The 22,084-nt window shown below is 40.9% G+C and overlaps 1 protein-coding gene and 3 non-coding genes across 4 annotated transcripts in view; 2 read left to right on the top strand and 2 right to left on the bottom strand.

Moving 5' to 3' along the window:
• Window positions 1–2,816: 2,816 nt before the first annotated feature.
• Window positions 2,817–2,890, bottom strand: trnai-aau (transfer RNA isoleucine (anticodon AAU)). Its single transcript has one exon. It is a non-coding gene; the product is annotated as a tRNA-Ile (tRNA).
• Window positions 2,891–3,320: 430 nt separating this feature from the next.
• Window positions 3,321–3,392, top strand: trnaw-cca (transfer RNA tryptophan (anticodon CCA)). Its single transcript has one exon. It is a non-coding gene; the product is annotated as a tRNA-Trp (tRNA).
• A 6,305-nt stretch (window positions 3,393–9,697) lies between these two features.
• On the bottom strand, window positions 9,698–9,769 carry trnap-agg (transfer RNA proline (anticodon AGG)). Its single transcript has one exon. It is a non-coding gene; the product is annotated as a tRNA-Pro (tRNA).
• A 5,516-nt stretch (window positions 9,770–15,285) lies between these two features.
• LOC135514946 (GRB10-interacting GYF protein 2-like) overlaps window positions 15,286–22,084 on the top strand; it is a 38,346-nt gene continuing 31,547 nt past the window's right edge. Inside the window, 8 exon segments of the mRNA XM_064938704.1 lie at window positions 15,286–15,368; window positions 18,117–18,168; window positions 18,374–18,527; window positions 18,753–18,848; window positions 19,048–19,159; window positions 19,538–19,646; window positions 20,086–20,126; window positions 20,255–20,287. Of these exon segments, the coding sequence (XP_064794776.1) occupies window positions 18,131–18,168; window positions 18,374–18,527; window positions 18,753–18,848; window positions 19,048–19,159; window positions 19,538–19,646; window positions 20,086–20,126; window positions 20,255–20,287 (583 nt within the window). The 5' untranslated portion in view covers window positions 15,286–15,368; window positions 18,117–18,130.

Below are 22,084 nucleotides of genomic sequence, written 5' to 3' on the forward strand. Positions count from 1 at the left end.
TAAAGTTTGTGACGAAGTTTGCCCAGAAAAAAGGCAACTCTTTTTAAATGTGAGTCTGAGCAGAAACACCATTGCCGAGAGAGTAGACCAGTTGTCCATCAATCTAAAAGAGCAGCTTGTGAAAAAGGGAAAAGATTTCATTGCATATTCCTTGGCTGTGGATGAGAGCACCGACATTTCTGACATTGCCCAGTTGTCAATTTTCATCCGCGGAGTGGACTCCAGCCTAAGCGTGACAGAGGAGTTTTTGGCTTTACGTCCTATGCATGGCACAACTACGGGGCATGATTTGTATGAAGAGGTGTCAAGATGTGTAAATGAGATGGAGCTGCCTTGGGAAAAACTCGTGGGTTTGACAACCAACGGAGCACCTGCGATGTGTGGACACAGGAGCGGACTGGTGGCGAAGATACGGGAAAAGATGCAAGAGGAAAACGCGACAGGTGAGCTGACAGCTTATCATTGTATCATACACCAGGAAGCGTTGTGCGGTAAAGCCTTGAAAATGGAGCATGTAATGAGCATCATCACGCGCACAGTTAACTTTATCAGAGCCAAAGGTTTGAATCACCGCCAGTTCAAGGCATTTCTGACGGAGTTAGAAACGGAGCATGGTGATTTGCCTTATCACACAGAGGTGCGATGGCTAAGCCAGGGAAAGGTGCTTCAAAGATGTTTCGAGCTTCGTGAGGAGATTTGTCTGTTCTTGGACAGCAAAGGGAAAGACACAACACAACTCCGAGACGAAATGTTTCTGTGTGAAATGGCTTTTCTGTGTGACATTACGAGTCATCTGAATGCAATGAACTTGCAGCTGCAGGGTCGGGATCATGTCATCTCTGATATGTACAGTACAGTGAAGGCATTTAAAACCAAACTGACTCTGTGGGAAACGCAGATGCGGAAAGAAAATTTGAGCCACTTTCCCAGCTGCCAGACCATGAAAGAGAAGCTCTCTACCAGTGCGTTCCCGAGCGCACAGTTGGCTGATAAAATAGGTATGCTTGCCGCTGACTTTCGACGCCGATTTGCTGACTTTGAAGCACAAAAAGCAGGTTGGAACTGCTCGGTAACCCATTTGCTGTTGACGTGGAAAGCTCACCACCAAACCTCCAAATGGAGTTGATTGACCTCCAATGCAATGATGCACTGAGGGCAAAATATGCGGCAGTGGGTGCTGCGGAGTTCGCCCGTTTCTTCCCCGACACAATGCCCCAGCTGCGCATCCAGGCTGCTCAAACGTTGTCTATGTTTGGCAGCACATACCTGTGTGAACAACTTTTTTCTTTGATGAACCTGAACAAAACATCACACAGAAGTCGACTTACTGCTGAACACCTCCACTCAATTCTGAGGATTTCCTCAGCTCAGAGCCTTACCCCGAACATTGATGAACTTGTGGAAAAGATGGGACACCACCAAGTATCACCCTCAACCTCAAACAAGTGAACATTACTGTGCAATCACATATTTAGAGTTTTTACTCAGTTCAAGTTTAAAAGTTAAAGTTTAATATTTGTTTTCACTGCATGTTACTTCTCCTTAAACAAAGTGTTGTTTTTGATTAATAGATTTTTGCACTTTATTTTATTGTATTTCAATCCAATTATATTTTAAAAATATTTCAGTTGAGTGGATGATAGAAAATTGCTATTATTGTTTTTTTCTTTGAAGTAAATTTAGCCCACTTTTGCTAAAATAGAAAATATAGGCTACTGATGGTGCCTTGAATACCGGTTTCTTTCATTTAATGTTCATGTTATGGGGATTTTTATATAAAGGAAATTTGTCTTTTGTGTCTGTTGAAAATTAAAGATTACTGACAGAGCCATAAGAAAATATTGCTTTATTTATCTGATCATATTGGAATATATTTGTTAGGTTTTCAGTAGGTTCAATTAGGTTCACTAGACTATATGCGTCATTTAAAAAATTTTCAATGAACATTCGAACAGTCCGGCCCTCGGCTTGTAGCTAAATTTTTTATTTGGCCCTCCGTCCATTTGACTTTGACACCCCTGTCCTACACAGTCCCAAACACCAAATCGATCACTTGCAAATAATAGGCATTCGCAGCAGTACAGTTTGCAGTGCTTCTCGGAGCCTGTCTTTGTAGCGTCGGCTTTGTAGCGTCGGCGTCTACCTCTCCTGACAATGTCTAACTTTTCTTGAAAAGTTTGTCTTGAGAATGGCGTTATAATTATATCCTCAACCAAATCAATATCTTCTCCTTCCGCCATTGTGGGTTGAAAAAACAGTTTAGTAGTACGCAAATTAATTTGTTGATCAATTTCAGTTTCCTAGTTCTGAGACCTGCCCATATAGGACCTGCCTCTCAATATTGGTAATCCAAAAGACGTGCAGGCACTACTACATGGCAACACATGATGGCTGAATATGATTGGATAAAATATCTAACATAAAGACCAGCCCTCCAAATCTCAACCTGGGGCTGGAAGCAGTGCAACCAAGAGGAACGCTATGAAATGAAGAGTGTAACTCTTACTCTGGGGAATAATTTAATACATATTTGTGGGAAAATATATATATTTTTAAATTATATTCTGATGATGTTTAGGCCAGCAGAGAAGGCCTTGCTGGCCCTGACGGCCCACCACTGTGATTTGATGTGAGGAGACTAATGCTTGGCCTGGACATCAGTTGTGTAAATCTATGTTGGTTTTATGATGTCTGTATCTCCCCATCAATTTGCATATGGTACCTGTTATGTTCTGTTAATTACTGATGTCCCCTCAGTACCAAATGCACTAAAGATTCATCTAGTAATACAATAAAATAAATAAAATAAAAGTCTGTGGCCAGTACGGGTATCGAACCCGCGACCTTCGCGTTATTAGCACGACGCTCTAACCAACTGAGCTAACCGGCCATATAGACAATAAGAAAAAAGTTATGAATTAGAACCTTCTCTGCAGACATAGTTGAGTGCTATGATTACTTTTATCGTTTTACGCAATGGGCATGGGTCAATATCACAAAACAGTACCATTTGGACCATGCAACATTTTCCATTTTTATTTCCGAATTTATATTCCTTTTCTGTTTTACTATAAAGGGGAAATATTAGACTTGTAGAAAAACATGTTGGCCAAGCTCCAGCACTTAATTAATTATAAACACATTTTCAGTGAATCAGGCATATAATATGTCCACCCTGTTACAGACATGCACTTAACTGTCTGTAATCTGCCACCATTCTCTGTTTCGTGATAGCAAACTGTGAAAAACTAGGCATACCAACAGAAAATGTATTGTGTTTGGACACAGTCACATACATGAAAGGCCATCCTGTGGTTTCAGACCTCGTGGCGCAACGGTAGCGCGTCTGACTCCAGATCAGAAGGTTGCGTGTTCAAATCACGTCGGGGTCAATGTTTTTAATGGTCTGTTATAATTAAAAAACTCAAATTGTTGCCACATGGCTAGCTCCAAGCCAAAGAATCAGTGAGTATGTCGTGAACTGAAGTTAAAACTGTTTTAATATCTAATATAACATTCAAAATGTAAGCCCCAGACAAACGTAAGCAAACAACATGCCATTGCCAGGACAATATTTTAATATTTAACCTCATACTTGTCTCTGCTTGCACGTGTGTAATGGGTATGTACTCTGTTTACAAAGGATCTATAACAATATGAATATACAAATTTTGGCCGTATTCAATCTGAAATATTGTTAAATGTTTTGGATAAAATTATAACTGAAAGAGTGTACACTTTGGGTGTGTTAGTAAATTCAATCTGCAGTACCAGAGAGCGCTCTGGGCGTTTGTAAATTCAGAGCGTTTCGCTCTCGGAGTGTTCAGACACTCTGGTCGAGGAGTGGTATGAGGGGTGATTCATGCCAGAATTGGTGAAGCTACTAATAACTCTCACCAAGTCACCTAACGTCTTCCTAGCGCCATTAATTAACATTGACTGTCAATGGAGACAAGTTTGTTTCTAAGGCGTCAAACTGCCGACGCATTCATGTCACGTGACACGTAGACGTAGTGTTCGCGTAACGTGTCACTGACATGTTGCGTGTAAGTTTATTACGATGTTACTACATGTGTTACGCATTACGTGTTAGTTTAAGTGTCTGTTGAGTTCATCAATTTTATTTGTCGACTTAGCTAAAATAGGACGATCATCTCAATGCAAAAATGATTAGGCTCGTTGGTATCACAGCCACCATTACTGTGTAGATATGCCTATTTCATGCATTGATACAAACATAAGGGCTTCTTGGCAGCCTAGTAGTTAGGGTGGTGGTCCAGTAATCGTAAGGTTGCTATATTGAATCCCAAAGCGCATTCATGTCACGTGACACGTAGACGTAGTGTTCGCGTAACGTGTCACTGACACGTTGCGTGCAAGTTTATTACGATGTTACTACATGTGTTACGCATTACGTGTTAGTTTAAGTGTCTGTTGAATTCATCAATTTCATTTGTCGACTTAGCTAAAATAGGACGATCATCTCAATGCAAAAATGATTAGGCTCGTTGGTATCACAGCCACCATTACTGTGTAGATATGCCTATTTCATGCATTGATACAAACATAAGGGCTTCTTGGCAGCCTAGTAGTTAGGGTGGTGGTCCAGTAATCGTAAGGTTGCTATATTGAATCCCAAAGCGCATTCATGTCACGTGACACGTAGACGTAGTGTTCGCGTAACGTGTCACTGACACGTTGCGTGCAAGTTTATTACGATGTTACTACATGTGTTACGCATTACGTGTTACTTTAAGTGTCTGTTGAATTCATCAATTTCATTTGTCGACTTAGCTAAAATAGGACGATCATCTCAATGCAAAAATGATTAGGCTCGTTGGTATCACAGCCACCATTACTGTGTAGATATGCCTATTTCATGCATTGATACAAACATAAGGGCTTCTTGGCAGCCTAGTAGTTAGGGTGGTGGTCCAGTAATCGTAAGGTTGCTATATTGAATCCCAAAGCTGACAATAAACTTTTTTTTGTCATTTTTCCCGGGCAAGGCAGTTTACCCATGAATACGTGGATTTTGGTTTAGGCAGCCCCTGCACCCCTCTGATTCAGAGCGGTTGGGTTAAATGCGGACAATACATTTCAGTTGAATATATTCAGTTGCACAACTGACTAGGTATCCCCCTTTCCTTTTCTTTGTTGGGGGTAGTCTAGGTCTCTAGTGGCGCATTCAAAACAACTCGGAAGTCTGCAAATTCTGATCTTCTGACTTCAGTCCATTCAAGACAACTGGGAACTAAAAAAAAAACGAACTCGGACAAGGATTTTTGTTTTGAACAGTCATCCAACTCTTTCTCTGACATGAAAATCACTGATGTCATGATTTGACCTCGTTTTCCCCCCACTTTCCAATTTACTTGATTAACAGACAATCACTGTCACCATGCAATCTTTCTTCAATATATTTCTGTGGAGATGGTTAAAAGCAGGGTTTGAATTGAGGGCATATGTGAGGATGTTGGCCTTGTTATAGAGATGGACAAAAAGCATAGGCTACCACTTGTTTGCTTAGCCATAGGAAAAGCAACGGTACAGATTTTATAAAGCGATCTAGGCTATAACAATGATAAACTCCACGACTATTTCCGCAGTCTACTAGTCTATCGAAGGTTTTGAGCAGCCTAAACACCCCAGGAAAATGTGGTTGGTTGATTAAATGCTCTGCAATGTAGAGCTATGCCTAATGCAAAATACCAAAAAGTTAGAATTGGTATGGGGTCTATGCATAGACCAAAACAGCTTAACATATAAAAACATTTATTATTCAGGAGAATCCCAATTGAATCAGGCTATTCATTTCAGTGCAGTTGCATTCTTATGCATATTCTTAGACTAAATGGAACCGAAAACACCCCAGCCTGTTTAGATCACAGGCCATGATGAACATTTAAGCTGTTTGTCATTGATTTAGCCCATAATTGCCTAAAGATTTGATACGCATGAAGACCTATATTTAATCTGGAATTTACAAACAAAAGCTTGACTAGGATCCCGAACTTTTCCTCACGTCATAGTACCAATTAGGCTAAATGTATTCCTATTAATTTGCATAGGCTAACCATTGTGATTAATGGTATTTACCATCTTCTGCTGTTTATGAATAAACAGGCATCAGGGTTAATATTATATAATTTCAATGCCCCCACACACACACACACACACATTAATGTTACTTACCTTACAGATCACAAAGTGAACTAATTTCCACTCCATTCATATGCAAATTCATTTGATTCATACACTGGCTTGTCCGGCTGGCATGTTTTCATTTTAAGCAGGCATTCCCTTACTGAAATAATTTTAGTCCTCAATTATGATTTAAAAAAATCATAGCTCATTAGTACACCATTGTGGTTGAATATATATCTATTGTATGTCTTATGATACAATTAATAATGTTGAACTAACAAATACCTTCAAGGGATACGTTACAATTGATAATAACGAACACCTTATGAAACAGCTGTGAAAACCAATCTAGCAATATTTCAGAATTAAATACATAACCATTGATATTTTTTTTGTACATGTGTCAATTTACTTTCAGATTTTTTTGTACACTCACATGGCAATTAGACTGAAATACAGAATTCTAGTGTGTGGATTAGAGAGGATGGGGGTCTTGTGTGGATAGGAGGTTCTGTTTGTCACTTGTTTTTCAACAGGTAGTGGACTCTAAGAGGGAAAGTTCAAAGTCCAGGCGCTGCTGCCCTCTTTGTTCTGAGTGTTTGCAGTGCTAGTGTTTTTAGCTAATCTGTGCAGCTCACATTATGTGCCCAGTATGATAGTTGTCTTGCTCTTTCTTAGCAGATGATGAAACTTGACAATAACAGTAGCTGATGTAATGAAAAGTTGGAGGGTGGTTGGTAATGGAGGACATCAGGTGGATTCATGTCTGGGTGTCAGAATCCCTAGGTCCTGGAGAACAGGAGCAGAGTAAAGGGAACCGGGAAGGAGATAGACGTAAACAAGCAAACAACACAGGTTAAATGATTATCAGGTAAGTAAAAAAAGTTATTAGTAAATAGTAATAGTCATTTAAATGTTTGATTAGACATGCAATAATGTTAATGGTAGACAGAAAATAACGGATACCTGTCTAATTTTTGATGTCAGTGAGGTTGGTGAGGGATGGTCCCTGGAAAATATAGAGATGAGTTGTGAGAAAAACTCCAGGGTGGTGTCATGCCCATGGAGTCATACACCTTAACAGTACCTACCAGGAAGTGGCGGTTACTTAACGAGACCCAGTGGTGAGCCTTGAGATTGACTATTTGGAGAAACCCCTGGGCCAGCGTTGGTACTGCTGACAGCATGGCGATGCCGCCCACAAGGCAGCAAATGCAAATAGTTATCACCTGAGATTTTATATTCACCTTAACGGATGTTGACCCCAGCTAGGAGCGAAAGAGCACCAAGCTTTCCCGGGTCTCGCCTTCCTTTCATCCTTCTTCCAAGCCAAGTCATTCACCCAGATGTCGAAGCTCTTTGTCCCCTTGATTCTTCTCGGGTGGAACTCCTTCTCATGCGCCCTGTCCATTTTCAGTCTCACCTTGATTGATAGTAGAAATAAATGCAATTTTATTTCATATTATTACAAATACATCTCTTATATATCTCTTGGAAGGGCAGAAAATAAATTAACAGCTGACTATAATTTTGGTCAAAATCCTCCACATCCTCCTCAGTCGGTGCCTGAAGGTGGTCTTCAAAGGCGTTCTGATCTGGTTCGACAACTTCCACCACATCAGGTGGAGTATCAGTGACTTCAAAGTACGTTATACAAAAACAGCAAAAGAAAAACACTAAGTATATGCAATGTTATATACAATTGCATTGTTTATGTCAGTTAACTTCTGCGGATCCCCTCCAAATAGCAGGCGATAGAGTGAATACTCTGGAGGCCTGTACACTGCTGTGTTGTGTGTAAAGATAATTACCTTCAGATTGTCCTTCCACCATTCCTGGTACCCGTCAAGGGACTTGCCCATGGCAGTCCTGTTGGTCCGTTTATCCAAACGTCAAGTCACCATACATCTACACATTATATATAAAACTCACTGTACTATCAGTGTCAATTTCGGGGGAAAAAACCTCCAAATTACTGGACGCCTATGCGAAACAATGCTACTGTGACCTTCCTGGTCCCGTCCCTCAAGTCAGTGAGTCTACACAGGAAGGAGTAATGGATGGATAGTTCATTTATTTCCAAAGCTGCAATCATGGGAAACACACAGTATGGATAAATGATGAGTAGTCAAAGGGATATAAATAGCACTCCCACAGCAATTCTCCATATGTCACACTCTGACCTTCGAGATCCTTATTTATTCTCTATGTTTGGTTAGGTCAGGGTGTGACTCAGGTGGGAAAATCTGTTTTCTATTTCTTTGTTGTTTTGCCAGTGTGGTTCCCAATCAGAGGCAGCTGTCTATTGTTGTCTCTGATTGGGGATCATATATAAGTTGTGATTTTCCATTTGGGTTTTGGTGGGGTGTTATTTTCTGTTTAGTGTCTGCCTGACGGAACTGTTCGCTTTCGTTTTTGGATTTGTTATCTTTGTTTGAGTGTTTCTTGTAAATAAATATCATGAACACTTTCCATGCTGCGCTTTGGTCCACTCTTCCTTCCACCGACGAGTGTAACACCATAGATCTGCTCTATAATATACTAACAAAATAACAATTGAAATGTGTATCAAAGTCATTGTGATAGTATAGTGGATTTAAAAATTTCTAATAATTCCTAATTTACTATAATAAAAATATTGTTTCCATGTGTAATCTCATATTCACAACATCAGAATAAACTATCACCCATTTTAGTATCAAAATATATCAAATTAACCTGAGAAATGCCTCAATGTCACACTCTTGTGGCGTATAAATGTAATACCTAGAATGTACCACATATTTTCCTTAGCTAACAAAACCAGGCTAAAACGCTGTTAGCTGGTGCTCATAAATGTATAAATCATATGCTTTATACATTTGTCATAAATTACCTGTATTGTATACAGCGGGATAAGATAACATACCATGCCATGAGGTGTTGAGGGAAAGACAGATTATCTATAGATTGGACATAATCTTTTCTAGGCCTAGGGATAACAGGAAATACACAAACCGTAGGCTACATCGGAATGTCTGCTTGCAGGGAAAAATAGTAGGTTTCTAACATTTATGGTTGCGATTTATAAATATAAACTATGCACATTATAACTTTCATTAACATGCGATGCAGGCATTAGTTATTAAGTCTTTGGTGTCATGTCATTTCAGGTGGTACGGTTGCCTAGGCTTATACATGTCCCTTATCACCCCCCATAGAGTAGGATTGATCCGAGCGTTCTGCCCTTACAACTGCAGTCAAGCTAACTGGCTAACGACTTCCAGACACAAATGAGAGAACACCTCACTCTGACCATTTTACTTGCCCTGCCAGATCTGGTTAGGCTGTTTTCATGTTATCCAGAGCGTTGGTGACTGTAACTGTGCTGCTGGCAACAATTTAATTTGGCTTTTTTTGCCGAGGTTTTACTGACACCGGTCAATTTCAACGGGTGTTGAGCGTTCGTACATTCATAAATTATTTTGCGCTCTGGTACACTCAGACGAGAGCGCTCTGAAATCTGAGTAGAAACCAGAATATATTTACGAATGTATCCTTTGAAAAAGGAGGGCTCGTCCGGGATTTGAACCCGGGACCTCTCGCACCCTAAGCGAGAATCATACCCCTAGACCAACGAGCCAAGATACCCGTTACCGGAATCATGTACTTTTCTTCATGCCACAACAATGACGTACTGACTTCCATAGTTTTGATTATCTAGGCTTGGTTTCCCAATAGCGATTAATACAAATAACATGTTATTAGTCACATGCGCCGAATACAACATGTGTATACAGTGAAATGCTTACTTAGGTGCCCCTAACCAACAATGCAGTTAAATACGGATAAAATAAGAAATAAAAGTGACAAGTAATTAAAGTTCAGCAGTAAAATAACAATAGTTGGCTGTTCCTCGCTTCATACTCCTCGCCAAACCCACTGGCTCCATGTCATCTACAAGACCCTGCTAGGTAAAGTCGCCCCTTATCTCAGCTCGCTGGTCACCATAGCAGCACACACCTGTAGCACGTGCTCCAGCAGGTATATCTCTCTGGTCACCCTCAAAACCAATTCCTCCTTTGGCTGTCTCTCCTTCCAGTTCTCTGCTGCCAATGACTGGAACGAACTACAAAAATCTCTGAAACTGGAAACACTTATCTCCCTCACTGGCTTGAAGCACCAGCTGTCACCAGATTACTGCACCTGTACATAGCCCTTTTATAATTTAGCCCAAACAACTACCTCTCCCCCTACTGTATTTATTTATTTTGCTCCTTTGCACTCCAAAATGTATATTTCGACTTTGCACATTCTTCCACTGCAAATCTACCATTCCAGTGTTTTACTTGCTATATTGTATTTATTTCGCGACCATGGCCTTTTTTTGCCTTTACCTCCCTTGCTCACATTGTATATAGACTTATTTTTCTACTGTATTATTGACTATGTTTGTTTTACTCCATGTGTAACTCTGTGTTGTTGTATGTGTTAAACTGCTTTGCTTTATCTTGGCCAGGTCGCAATTGTAAGTGAGAACTTGTTCTCAACTTGCCTACCTGGTTAAATAAAGGTTAAATAAAAATAAATAAATAAAAGCCACACTTTGCGAATGTTCTCTCTGTATGGTGCTTTGGGAAACGTATGTTAAGAGCTTCGGACGTTATAAGAAATACATATAGTTAAAACAAACACTTGTAAGCCTACATTTCTCATAAGCCTACAAATTCTGCAGTGGAGCAGGTTGAGAGCTTCAAGTTCCTTGGTGTCCACATCACCAACAAACTATCATGGTCCAAGCACACCAAGACAGTCGTGAAGAGTGCACAACAAAACCTATTCCCCCTCAGGAGACTGAAAAGATTTGGCATGGGTCCTCAGATCCTCAAAAGGTTCTACAGCTGCACCATCAAGAGCATCTGGTTGCATCACTGCCCGGTATGGCAACTGCTCGGCATCCAACCGCAAGGCACTACAGAGGGTAGTGCGAACGGCCCAGTACATCACTGGGGCCAAGCTTCCTGCCATTCAGGACCTCTATACCAGGCAGTGTCAAAGGAAGGCCCTAAAAATTGTCAAAGACTCCAGCCATCCCAGTCAAAGACTGTTCTCTCTGCTACTGCACGGCAAGCGGTACCAGAACTTCAAGTCCAGGTCCAAGAGGTTTCTAAAAATCTTCTACCCCCAAGCCATAAGACTCCTGAACAGTTAATCAAATGGCCCTGTATATTTATTTTATTTATTTCACCTTTATTTAACTATGTAAGTCAGTTAAGAACAAATTCTTATTTACCTTGGCGGCCTATCAAAGGCAAAAGGCCTCCTTAATAAATTAAATAACAATATAGGACAAAACCCACATCACGAAAAGAGACAACACAACACGACAGAAAGAGAGATCTAAAGACAGCAACATAGCATGCAGCAACACAACATGACAACAACATGGTAGCATGGTAGGAATATTGATCAAATTGAAAGAAAGACAGTGCCGCTCTTAGATCAGCGTTCTCCCTTTCAAATCTTACAGTAACATTTGAATTATTCCACAATACTGACGATGGATCAGCTCCTATGAGATATTATCACATAACTATTGAGGCAGCTTATTCTAATGCTTACCCTATAATAATGCACAAAATAAAGACTAGACTACGCATCATGAAATATATTGAGGCAAAAATAACAGACAGTAACATACAAATAGCTACGCTAAATAAAACTAATTTGAATTTATAAGAAATGTATTTCAATATAATTTAAATATATAGGTATAGTGTGGAAGTCGGAAGTTTACATACAACTTAGCCAAATACATTTAAACTCAGTTTTGCACAATTCCTGACATTTAATCCTAGTAAAAATTCCCAGGCTTAGGTTAGTTAGGATCACCACTTTATTTTAAGAATGTGAAATGTCAGAATAAGAGTAGAGAGAATGATTTACTTCAGCTTTTATTTCTTTCATCACATTCCCAGGTGGTCAGAAGTTTACATACACTCAATTAGTATTTGGTAGCATTAAATTGTTTAACTTGAGACAAACGTTTTGGGTAGCCTTCCACAAGCTTCCCACAATAATTTGGGTGAATTTTGGCCCATTCCTCCTGACAGAGCTGGTGAAACTGGGTCAGGTTTGTAGGCCTCCTTGTTCGCACACGCTTTTTCAGTTCTGCCTACAAATTTTCTATGGGATTGAGGTCAGGGCTTTGTGATGGCCACTCCAATACCTTGACTTTGTTGTCCTTAAGCCATTTTGCTGCAACATTTGGAAGTATGCTTGTGGTCATTGTCCATTTGGAAGACCCATTTGCGATCAAGCTTTAACTTCCTGAATGATGTCTTGAGATGTTGCTTCAATATATCCATATAACTTTTCCTGCCTCATGATGCAATCTATTTTGTGAAGTGCACCAGTCCCTCCTGCAGCAAAGCACCCTCACGAAATAATGCTGCCACCCCGTGCTTCATGGTTGGGATGGTGTTCTTCGGCTTGCAAGCATCCCCCTTTTTCCTCCAAACATAACAATGGTCATTTCAGCCAAACAGTTATATTTTTATTTCATCAGACCAGAGGGCATTTCTCCTAAATGTCCCCATGTGTAGTTGCAAACCGTCGTCTGGTTATTTTATGGCGGTTTTGGAGCAGTGTCTTCTTCCTTGCTTGGTGGCCTTTCAGGTTATGTTGATATAGGACTCATTTTTACTGTGGATATAGATACTTTTGTCCCTGTTTCCTCCAGGCTCTTCACAAGCTCCTTTGCTGTTGTTCTGGGATTGATTTGCACTTTTCGCACCAAAGTACGTTCATCTCTAGGAGACAGAACACGTCTCTTTCCTAAGGGGTATGACGGCTGCGTGGTCCCTATGGTGTTTATACTTGCATACTATTGTTTATACAGATGAACGTGGTACATTCAGGCATTTGGAAATTGTTCCCAAGGATGAATCAGACTTGTGGAGGTCTACAATTTTTTTCTGGGGTCTTGGCTGAACTGTATGTAGCCTGCTGTATTCATCTTTTCATACAGTCATCTTTTTTCAGCAAGCTTTCATCTGATTTGGGTCCCTCTTCTCTTTAAGCCATTACATTTGTCGCATAAAATGGCCCAGGTGTCTTCCTTCTTTTTGACAGTCGCATTGTCTGTCTTTTTATCCTCCAGTACGTTACTAAATTCCTCCATCGTCAGCTCCGACAATATTTTTTTTTTCCGTAAGCAGAGAAATGTGAACTTCTTTGATGTGCCATGATCAGGTGGCAAGCGGACAAATAAAACAGTTAAATAACATTAAGTAATTACAATAATAAATAATATTGTATGCTAGCTAGCTTGGTTCATAAAATAGCTAGATACAGTAGCTAACGATAGCTAACAAATTCGTTTTCTGTCTAGTACTGGAAAATAACAGATTTTAATTCACATCAGCCAACCCATGAGAACCTTTCACGATGGAGTTACAGTAGTTCTAACGTTACATTGTTAGTATTTTATAACAGCAACTTTGTGGCCTCATTTGTCAAGTAGGCTACGTACTTAGTTTCAACTCACGATACCTCATATATTGGTGTAACATGTCACGTTCGTTGATGGAATAATAAGACCAAGGTGCAGCGTGGTAAGCGTACATCATTTTATTTGATGGACACGAAAAACCAATACACTACAACCGACCGTGAAGCTACATGCAGTGCAGAAAGCAACTACACACAAACAAGATCCCACAAACTAAAGGTGGAAAAAAAAGCTGCTTATGTATGATCCCCAATCAGAGACAACGATAGACAGCTAGCTGCCTCTGATTGGGAACCATACCCGGCCAACAAAGAAATAGAAAAACTAGAATGCAAATAGTCTGGGTAACCATTTGGTTACCTGTTCAGGAGTCTTATGGCTTGGGGGTAAAAACTGGTTAGAAGCCTTTTTGTCCTAGACCTGGCCCTCCGGTCTTGCCATGTGGTAGTAGAGAGAACAGTCTATGGGTGAGGTGGCTGGGGTCTTTGACAATTTTTAGGGCCTTCATCTGACACTGCCTGGTGTAGAGGTCCATAAATATTTTACTTTTCATTTAAGTTTTGGTTCAGAAGATCATGATAGGGTATTTCATCTGTAAATGTCATGCATAATGTATTTGATAATGGTATGTACAGCTAACTGACAAAATAAAGGAAACACCAAAATAAAGTGTCTTAATAGCTTCAATGCATCTATGTATGTATGTATGTATGTATGTATGTATGTATGTATGTATGTATGTATGTATGTATGTATGTATGTATGTAGTTTACAATGATGCATGTAATCAAATCTGAAGGTGGTAGCTAATTCTTAATCTTATACAACTGTTGGTTAGAATAAGGCCAATATAATGTGTTCTTCTGCCATAGAAGTCTAACATTCCACTTACATCAGCGCAATTTGTACTTTGTAAAATATGCCAGTCTGCGAATATGATTGGCATATGGAGGGCGTGTTCGTAAATTCAATCTGAAGTGCCAGAGAGCGCTCTGGGCGTTCGTAAATTCAATCTGAAGTGCCAGAGAGCGCTCTGAGCGTTCGTAAATTCAGAGCGTCGGCAGATTGTCCATTTGTAAATTCAGAGCCACACTGGACCCTCTGGCCGAGGAGTAGGATTGAACCAAGCGTTCTGCTGCGTCTACTGCACTGCATCTCAGTGTTAGAGGCGTCACTACAGACCCTGGTTCGATTCCAGGCTGTATCACAACCGGCCGTGATTGGGAGTATCATAGTGCGGCGCACAATTGGCCCAACGTCGTGCAGGTTAGGCCATCATTGTAAATAAGAATTTGTTCTTAACTAACTTCCCTAGTTAAGTAAAGGTTCAATACACAATAAATAAACAACCGTTCCCAAGCTAACTGGCTAACATAGGTTAGCTACACAAATACTCGTCCAAGCAGAGCTGATTAGGCTGTTTTCATGTTATCCAGGGCGTTGGTGACTGCAACTGTGCTGCTGGCAACAATTTAATTACGCTTCTTTGCCGACACAACCATATTCAACTGGTGTTGAGCGTTCGTAAATGAATCAGTTATTCTGCGCTCTGACACACTCAGACGAGAGCGCTCTGAAATCGGAGTAGAAACCAGAGACTTTACGAACGCGCCTACATACGGGTCTTTATCCGGATATGTGTTGTCGTCACCCATTCTCAGCCATCTTGTTGAAACGGAGAGAGCCACACACCTCGAATATAAACCCTGTGCTGTCAGTAAAAGCAGAGGTAAGACAGCGAAGATTAATTGCACAGTTTTGCTATAAAATAAAGCTAAACTATCGAAACATGCATTCACGATGCTAAAGAGCCCAGTTTTAGCGATTTGAACGTGTTTATGAGGGTTGTTATAGCAGCATGTTTGCTTGGCCTTGAGGCTTGGGACTCAAGTATGTGGGAGCACCGCATTGGATCGGAGCGAGGTGGGAGGCATTTCAGCGTTGTGGCGGAGGCCGCACGGAGGTTTGGGGGTTGAGGATTCACTTGCCAGTTCATTACTTCTGTGCGATTTTGTGACAGTATGCATTTTTTATTGTTTTCCTTTCTAGACACTTAGCATTTTTGTAGAAATGACTGAGTGTCAATGATCGATTGTTGCTTAAAGCTTTGTAAAACTAAGTTCGCCAGCTGGTTAACAGTAGTTATGCTACTATAGCTAGCAAACTAACCTCGCTAACCTTATCGATATAACGTTAGCTAGCTGGTCCAATAGTTAGCTAACTGTCTTACAATATTTGAACATGATGTCATTATTGGTGGTTAAATACAGTAGCTACAACATCAATGATTCTGAAAACGGTGTTATCTACTGTACAGTAGCTGTCATGCTGTTACTTAGCTAGCTAGCATGTTACTACCTATTAAGCTAGTTTAGATACGTTAGTTTGCCAACCAACTTGGCAGCACAGTTGCACATTGGCTATCTAGGTACCGATAGTTGTTTTTGAAATGTTAACTGTCAGGCTAGTTGCACTGTCTAACATTAGCTAATTAACAGCAGTATTGCTAGTTAGCTCGAGCTACGTATGGGGAACGTGCGTGAGTCAGTCGGATTAGCAAGCTAATTATGGTCAGCCAAATGGGAAGTTCACTAGCTACTGTAGTTCATGTGTTTGAAATGACGGTGCTTTATGCGACTTGTTATGTAACTTGAAAAGTTTGTTGTAGCGAATTGGCGAAAATTCCGTGTCTTATAACAACGTTATACAAACTTGATCATACATAGACATGCATATAAAGTAATTCGAGTTCAATAGTTAGACTTCATCTAAGCCTAGTACATTGTGTCGGCATGAAACAATAAAAGTCCAATTGTATTGGCTACTAGAAATGTGTAGGTTGAAACTTGAATATTTTCCTTACAATTTCATTTTTTTTTTGGCCGCAATTTGTTCCTATTCACAACCTGAAGTCACAGGCTACAGTACTGACAGTGACATACTGTTTGGAATATAATAAATCATTTGTGACGGGTGTTATGATGTAGGATTCATTTTTTTTTTTTTACAAAGGAGTTGGCAGTTTCTTTGTTGTCACTATAAATAATCAATCAAATTCGAATGTTGATTGGATGTAGCCCACACGTGGCTTGCAACAGGCGAAAAGTCCATCCCATGCATGCTTCCTGTTTATCCTATAGCTCGACAGATTGCAGTTTGAACGTGCCTTTAGGTAGCTGACTAAACTCCACAGTGAAGGAAGTTTCTGATCAACTCCAACAACTGAGTTGCACAGAGACCAGGCTTTGTGGAATTCAGATCAGACTCCATTGACTGAACCAAGGTCAATATTTTTTTTATTTAAAAAAAAAAATATATTATGAAAGCTCACCATGTACCTATGTTTGTGAAATCCATACCTTTTCTATAAATGTTAATCAAATACAACCACCACCTGTTTCCTTGTTGATTTAATTGGCACATGCGCATTTGTGCAGCGTTGGCATTTTAGAGCAACAGCAATGAGTAAACAGTCAGTGGTTGCATTTCATTAAATAAATACTTAGGGATTTTGGCAATGAGGCACCTTATCATCTTCCCCAGAGTCAGATGAACTCACGGATACCATGTTTATGTCTCTGCGTGTATTTTGAAGGGAGTTTCTAACTAGCCCTAGTGCAATTGCTAACTAGCGTTAGTGCAATGACTGGAGGTATATGGGTATCTGCAAACATTGAATCTGTGGATGTAGATAAAGGGCCTCTTTGCCAAAATCCCGAAGTATCTCTTTAACGTTTATTGGAAAAGTATGGATTGCCGCAAACAAAGGCACGCAACTACAGAGGAAAAACATACTGTAGGTCCGAGGTAAGAGTTTCATGGTTAACATAATTTGAAGTGTTGACCTTGAGCAAGTTGATGTAGTCGGAGCTGAATTCCACAAATCCTGGTCTCTGCTTCACTCCATTGGTGGAGTTAATCAGAAGCTTCCTTCAACATGGAATGGAGTTCATTCCGCTAACCTAGGGTCATTATCTGAATGGTCTGTGAACTAACTAGGTAGCCCGTATACAGCATACAATAACTTGTTTGTGATTATGGTCATTTGCATGCAAACATCCAAGTTTATTGTAGATTTCCAGAATAAAGCCTGTGGGCAGGGAAAGGGAGACACTGTTGTCAATTATTGGTGTCTGAGGAGCCTCTTTCCTAACTGGGCAACTTCCTAAAATGGCTTCAGTCGATTGAAATTGTACTCCTTGTATAAGGGAGGGATGGGGCTATCCTCTGGAATGAGTTGGAATACCACAAACATTAATCATTTGGGAAAATGATTGGCTGATGCAATATTTGTTACACCATCAAACACTTTTTAACCATAATTTGGGTTTGTAATCTTTGACTACTAGAAATTGATATACGATTTTCAGTTGCATTGGCAGATTAATTACTGAATACATCTCCAAGAAAAATATTCAACCTGAAGTTTGGTGTTTGTTGTAATAGGCTAATAATGTTGGCCCTTTCCTCCCCATAGAAGTTCTAGAAAGAATGGCAGAAACTCAGACACTCAACTTCGGACCAGAATGGTTAGTAAATATGAATTCTTGTTGAGCTGAAATGTTGAATCAGGGTGATTAACAGGGATCTGGGTTGTTAGGCTGTTTTTTCGTTTGACACGCGGTGCAGTGGAGTCTCACATTTTGAGGCCTGTCAGTTGTCCTCAACTTCACTTTTGTCTTTCTCCTTCTGTCCCTTTCCTATTCCTCCCCTCCCCCACTCCCTTTCCCCCAGGCTCCGGGCCCTGTCTGGGGGTGGCCATGGGGGTGGTAGCAGCAGTAGCGTTGCCACCTCACCACCACTCTCTCCTGCATTGCCAAAGTATAAACTTGCGGACTACCGCTACGGGAGAGAAGAAATGCTAGCACTTTATGTCAAGGATAGGGAGGTGAGGCAAAGGAATTCTGATGTGTTCTAAAAGGATACAGAAATATATGATTGACATACAAATAAAGTGACTTGTATTGGCATGTTCTAAAAAGTGTGACATTAGATTGTACCTTTTTGTGGAGTCATTAAAAAAAAAAATCTATTATATAATGGCCTTTTCCTGTAATTTGTGTATTAAAACCTGACATTGCAATGGCTCATATCCCCCCCCTCTCCTTATCAGATCCCTGTAGACCTACATGATAAGGATTTTCTGCCCATTTTACAAGAGGAGCCACTGCCACCGCTGGCACTTGTAGCTTTTACTGAGGAAGAGCAGGTTGGTGCTTTCACTGTTCATATAGGAGGCCATGCTAGAATGAATATGCACAATTACAACTAAGCCTTTCTCAGTGTCCTTACCCATTTTGTTGTTAACCTAGTAAGTATAATTGTTTGCCATAGACATGTCTTTTTAAATTCTTGTCAGTCTCTCTCTTTCTTCACGCCCCTCTTTTTCCCTCTATCTCTCCCCACAGAGAAATTTCTCCATGTCTGTAAACAGTGCAGCGGTGCTCAGGCTGATGGGAAGAGGAGGGGGCCCGGTGGGGCCAGGGGCACCGAGGGGTCGAAGCACTTCACGGGGAAGAGGTGAGGTGGAGTGTCTTGTTGTGTCTGTGTGCATCCCAATAGTCTAACGTGGTATGGAGGAGGCAAAGCATACAGTTGCGTTCAACTGTTAAATTATTTCAGTCAGTGCTGAAATAACAACCCACTTTCGATTATATTGACTGAGACCCACCCTTCAGAATGTTAACAATCTTGTGCCGGCTGCACAGAAGGGAATTTACAGTATCACTCTGTTTCTACGCTTGATTATGCCTCTGTCAGTAGAAGCTATCGCAGCTGGTTGAATTCATCATCACCAGCTAGCGCCAACATTAAAGTGTAGTGTGTGTGTTTGAATGCTTCTCGAGTGTAGTATGATTTGTGGATTCAAATAAAGTATTTCAAATGTGTATCTGGCAGGACGGGGTAGAGGAGATGGAGGGTTTTACCAAAGAAGTTTTGATGACGTGGAGGGAGGCTTTGGCCGCGGAGGCAGGGAGATGCACCGCTCCCAGAGCTGGGAGGAGAGGTAATGGACAACCCACTCTAGAGACACACGTTCAACTGGAATTTTACGCACATTAACCTTAGACTTCAATGGATGATTTATGCAAAAGTTGAGTGGGCGCATCTTAAATTGGGTTCCAGGCTAGTGGAATGAGAATGGTCAAGACCATGGCTTTCCAACCCTGTTTTAGGAGATCTACCATCCTGTAGGCTTTCACACAAACCCTATTCTAGCCTGATTCCAATAGTTAGCTGGTTGATGCACAATCAGGTTAGTTACAACAGGAAGGTAGCTCTGAAGGAACAGGGTTTGAGAGCCCTGGTCTAAACCCTTTTGTTTTATGGGATTTACGTATTGTCATGTTGCTTTATGTCTGTTTTTACCTGCATGCTCAGTCATCCTCTTTGTCTTTTTTTGTCTTTTTTCAAAGTCACGCTGAGTCTATTTTCTCCCCATCTAGGGGAGACCGAAGGTTTGAAAAGCCAGGTCGAAAAGAGTCAGGTTTGTGTCAATACTTTCTAGTCAAGTAATCAATGCAGTATGAATAATGTACTTAAATGACAGTTACAGCATTTACAGGTAATCATTTATTTTTCTTTGTCGCTCCTCTGTCTCCATTGACTTGGCAGAAGTTGCTCCTGCCCACTTTCCGATGAATCATAGTAAGTTTGCCCTCCACGCCCTTGCACTTATACACGCCCCTTTCTTGTCAAGGGGAACTAGCTGCTGTTTCTCCAAAGAATATAAACTCAGCAAAAAAAGAAACGTCCTCTCACTGTCAACTGTGTTTATTTTCAGCAAACTTAACATGTGTAAATATTTGTATGAACATAACAAGATTCAACAAATGAGACATAAACTGAACAAGTTCCACAAACATGTCACTAACAGAAATGGAATAATGTGCCCATGAACAAAGGGGGTAAAAATGAAAAGTAACAGTCAGTATCTGGTGTGGCTACCAGATGCATTAAGTACTGCAGTGCATCTCCTCCTCATGGACTGCACAAGATTTGCCAGTTCTTGCTGTGAGCTGTTACTCCACTCTTTCACCAAGGCACCTGTATTTTCCCAGACATTTCTGGGGGGAATGGCCCTAGCCCTCACCCTCCGATTCAACAGGTTCCAGAGGTGCTCAATGAGATTGAGATCTGGGCACTTCGCTGGCCATGGCAGAACACTGACATTCCTGTCTCGCAGGAAATCACGTACCGAACGAGCCGTATGGCTGGAGGGTCATGTCAGGATGAGCCTGCAGGAAGGGTACCACATGAGGGATGAGGATGTCTTCCCTGTAACACACAGCGTTGAGATTGCCTGCAATGACAACAAGCTCAGTCCGATGATGCTGTGACACACTGCCCCAGACCATGACGGACCCTCCACCTCCAAATCGATCCCTCTCCAGAGTACCAGCCCTGGTGTAATGCTCATTCCTTTGACGAAAAACGTGACCATCACCCCATGTGAGACAAAACCGCGACTCGTCAGTGAAAAGCATTTTTTCGTAGTCCTGTCTGGTCCAGAGACGGTGGGTTTGTGCCCATAGGCAACGTTGTTGCTGGTGATGTTTGGTGAGGACCTGCCTTACAACAGGCCTACAAGCCCTCAGTACAGCCTCTCTCAGCCTATTGCGGACAGTCTGAGCACTGATGAAGGGATTGTGCGTTCCTTGTGTAAATCGGGCAGTTGTTGTTGCCATCTTGTACCTGTCCCGCAGGTATGCTGTTCACATATACTGATCCTGTGCAGGTGTTGTTACACGTGGTCTGCCACTACGAGGACGATCAGCTGTCCGTGCTGTCTCCCTGTAGTGCTGTCTTAGGCGTCTCACAGTACGGACATTGCAATTTATTGCCCTGGCCACATCTGCAGTCCTCATGCCTCCTTGCAGCATGACTAAGGCATGTTCACGCAGATGAGCAGGAACCCTGGGCATCTTTCTTTTGGTGTTTTAAAGTCAGTAGAAAGGCCTCTTAGTGTCCTAAGTTTTCATAACTGACCTTAATTGCCTACCGTCTGTAAGCTGTTAGTGTCTTAATGACCGTTCCACAGGTGCATGTTCATTAATTGTTTATGGTTCATTGAACAAGCATGGGAAAAGGTGTTTAAACTCTTTACAATGAAGGTCTTTGAAGTTATTTGGATTTTTATGAATTATCTTTGAAAGACAGGGTCCTGAAAAGGGGATGTTTCTATTTTTTTCTGAGTTTATATTTTCTATGCTAAAACTGAGGGTAAACGTGTACTTCACAAGGGCCTAACTGTAACGCTGTACATTGCTTAGTCAGGCAACAATACAGCGCTACAAACGTTTAAACAATCTCTTCACTTATTTATTGTCACCAAAGACTGTATCAGGCTAAAAGATTGTATTGCTACATGTGTAATTGAGTAAAAATAAATAAATGTTGAACTTAATGTTCCCCTTGTTATGAATTAAATTCAAGTTATTCAAT

The sequence above is a fragment of the Oncorhynchus masou genome, chromosome 3 (genome assembly GCF_036934945.1).
Source record: "Oncorhynchus masou masou isolate Uvic2021 chromosome 3, UVic_Omas_1.1, whole genome shotgun sequence".
NCBI lineage: Eukaryota > Metazoa > Chordata > Actinopteri > Salmoniformes > Salmonidae > Oncorhynchus > Oncorhynchus masou.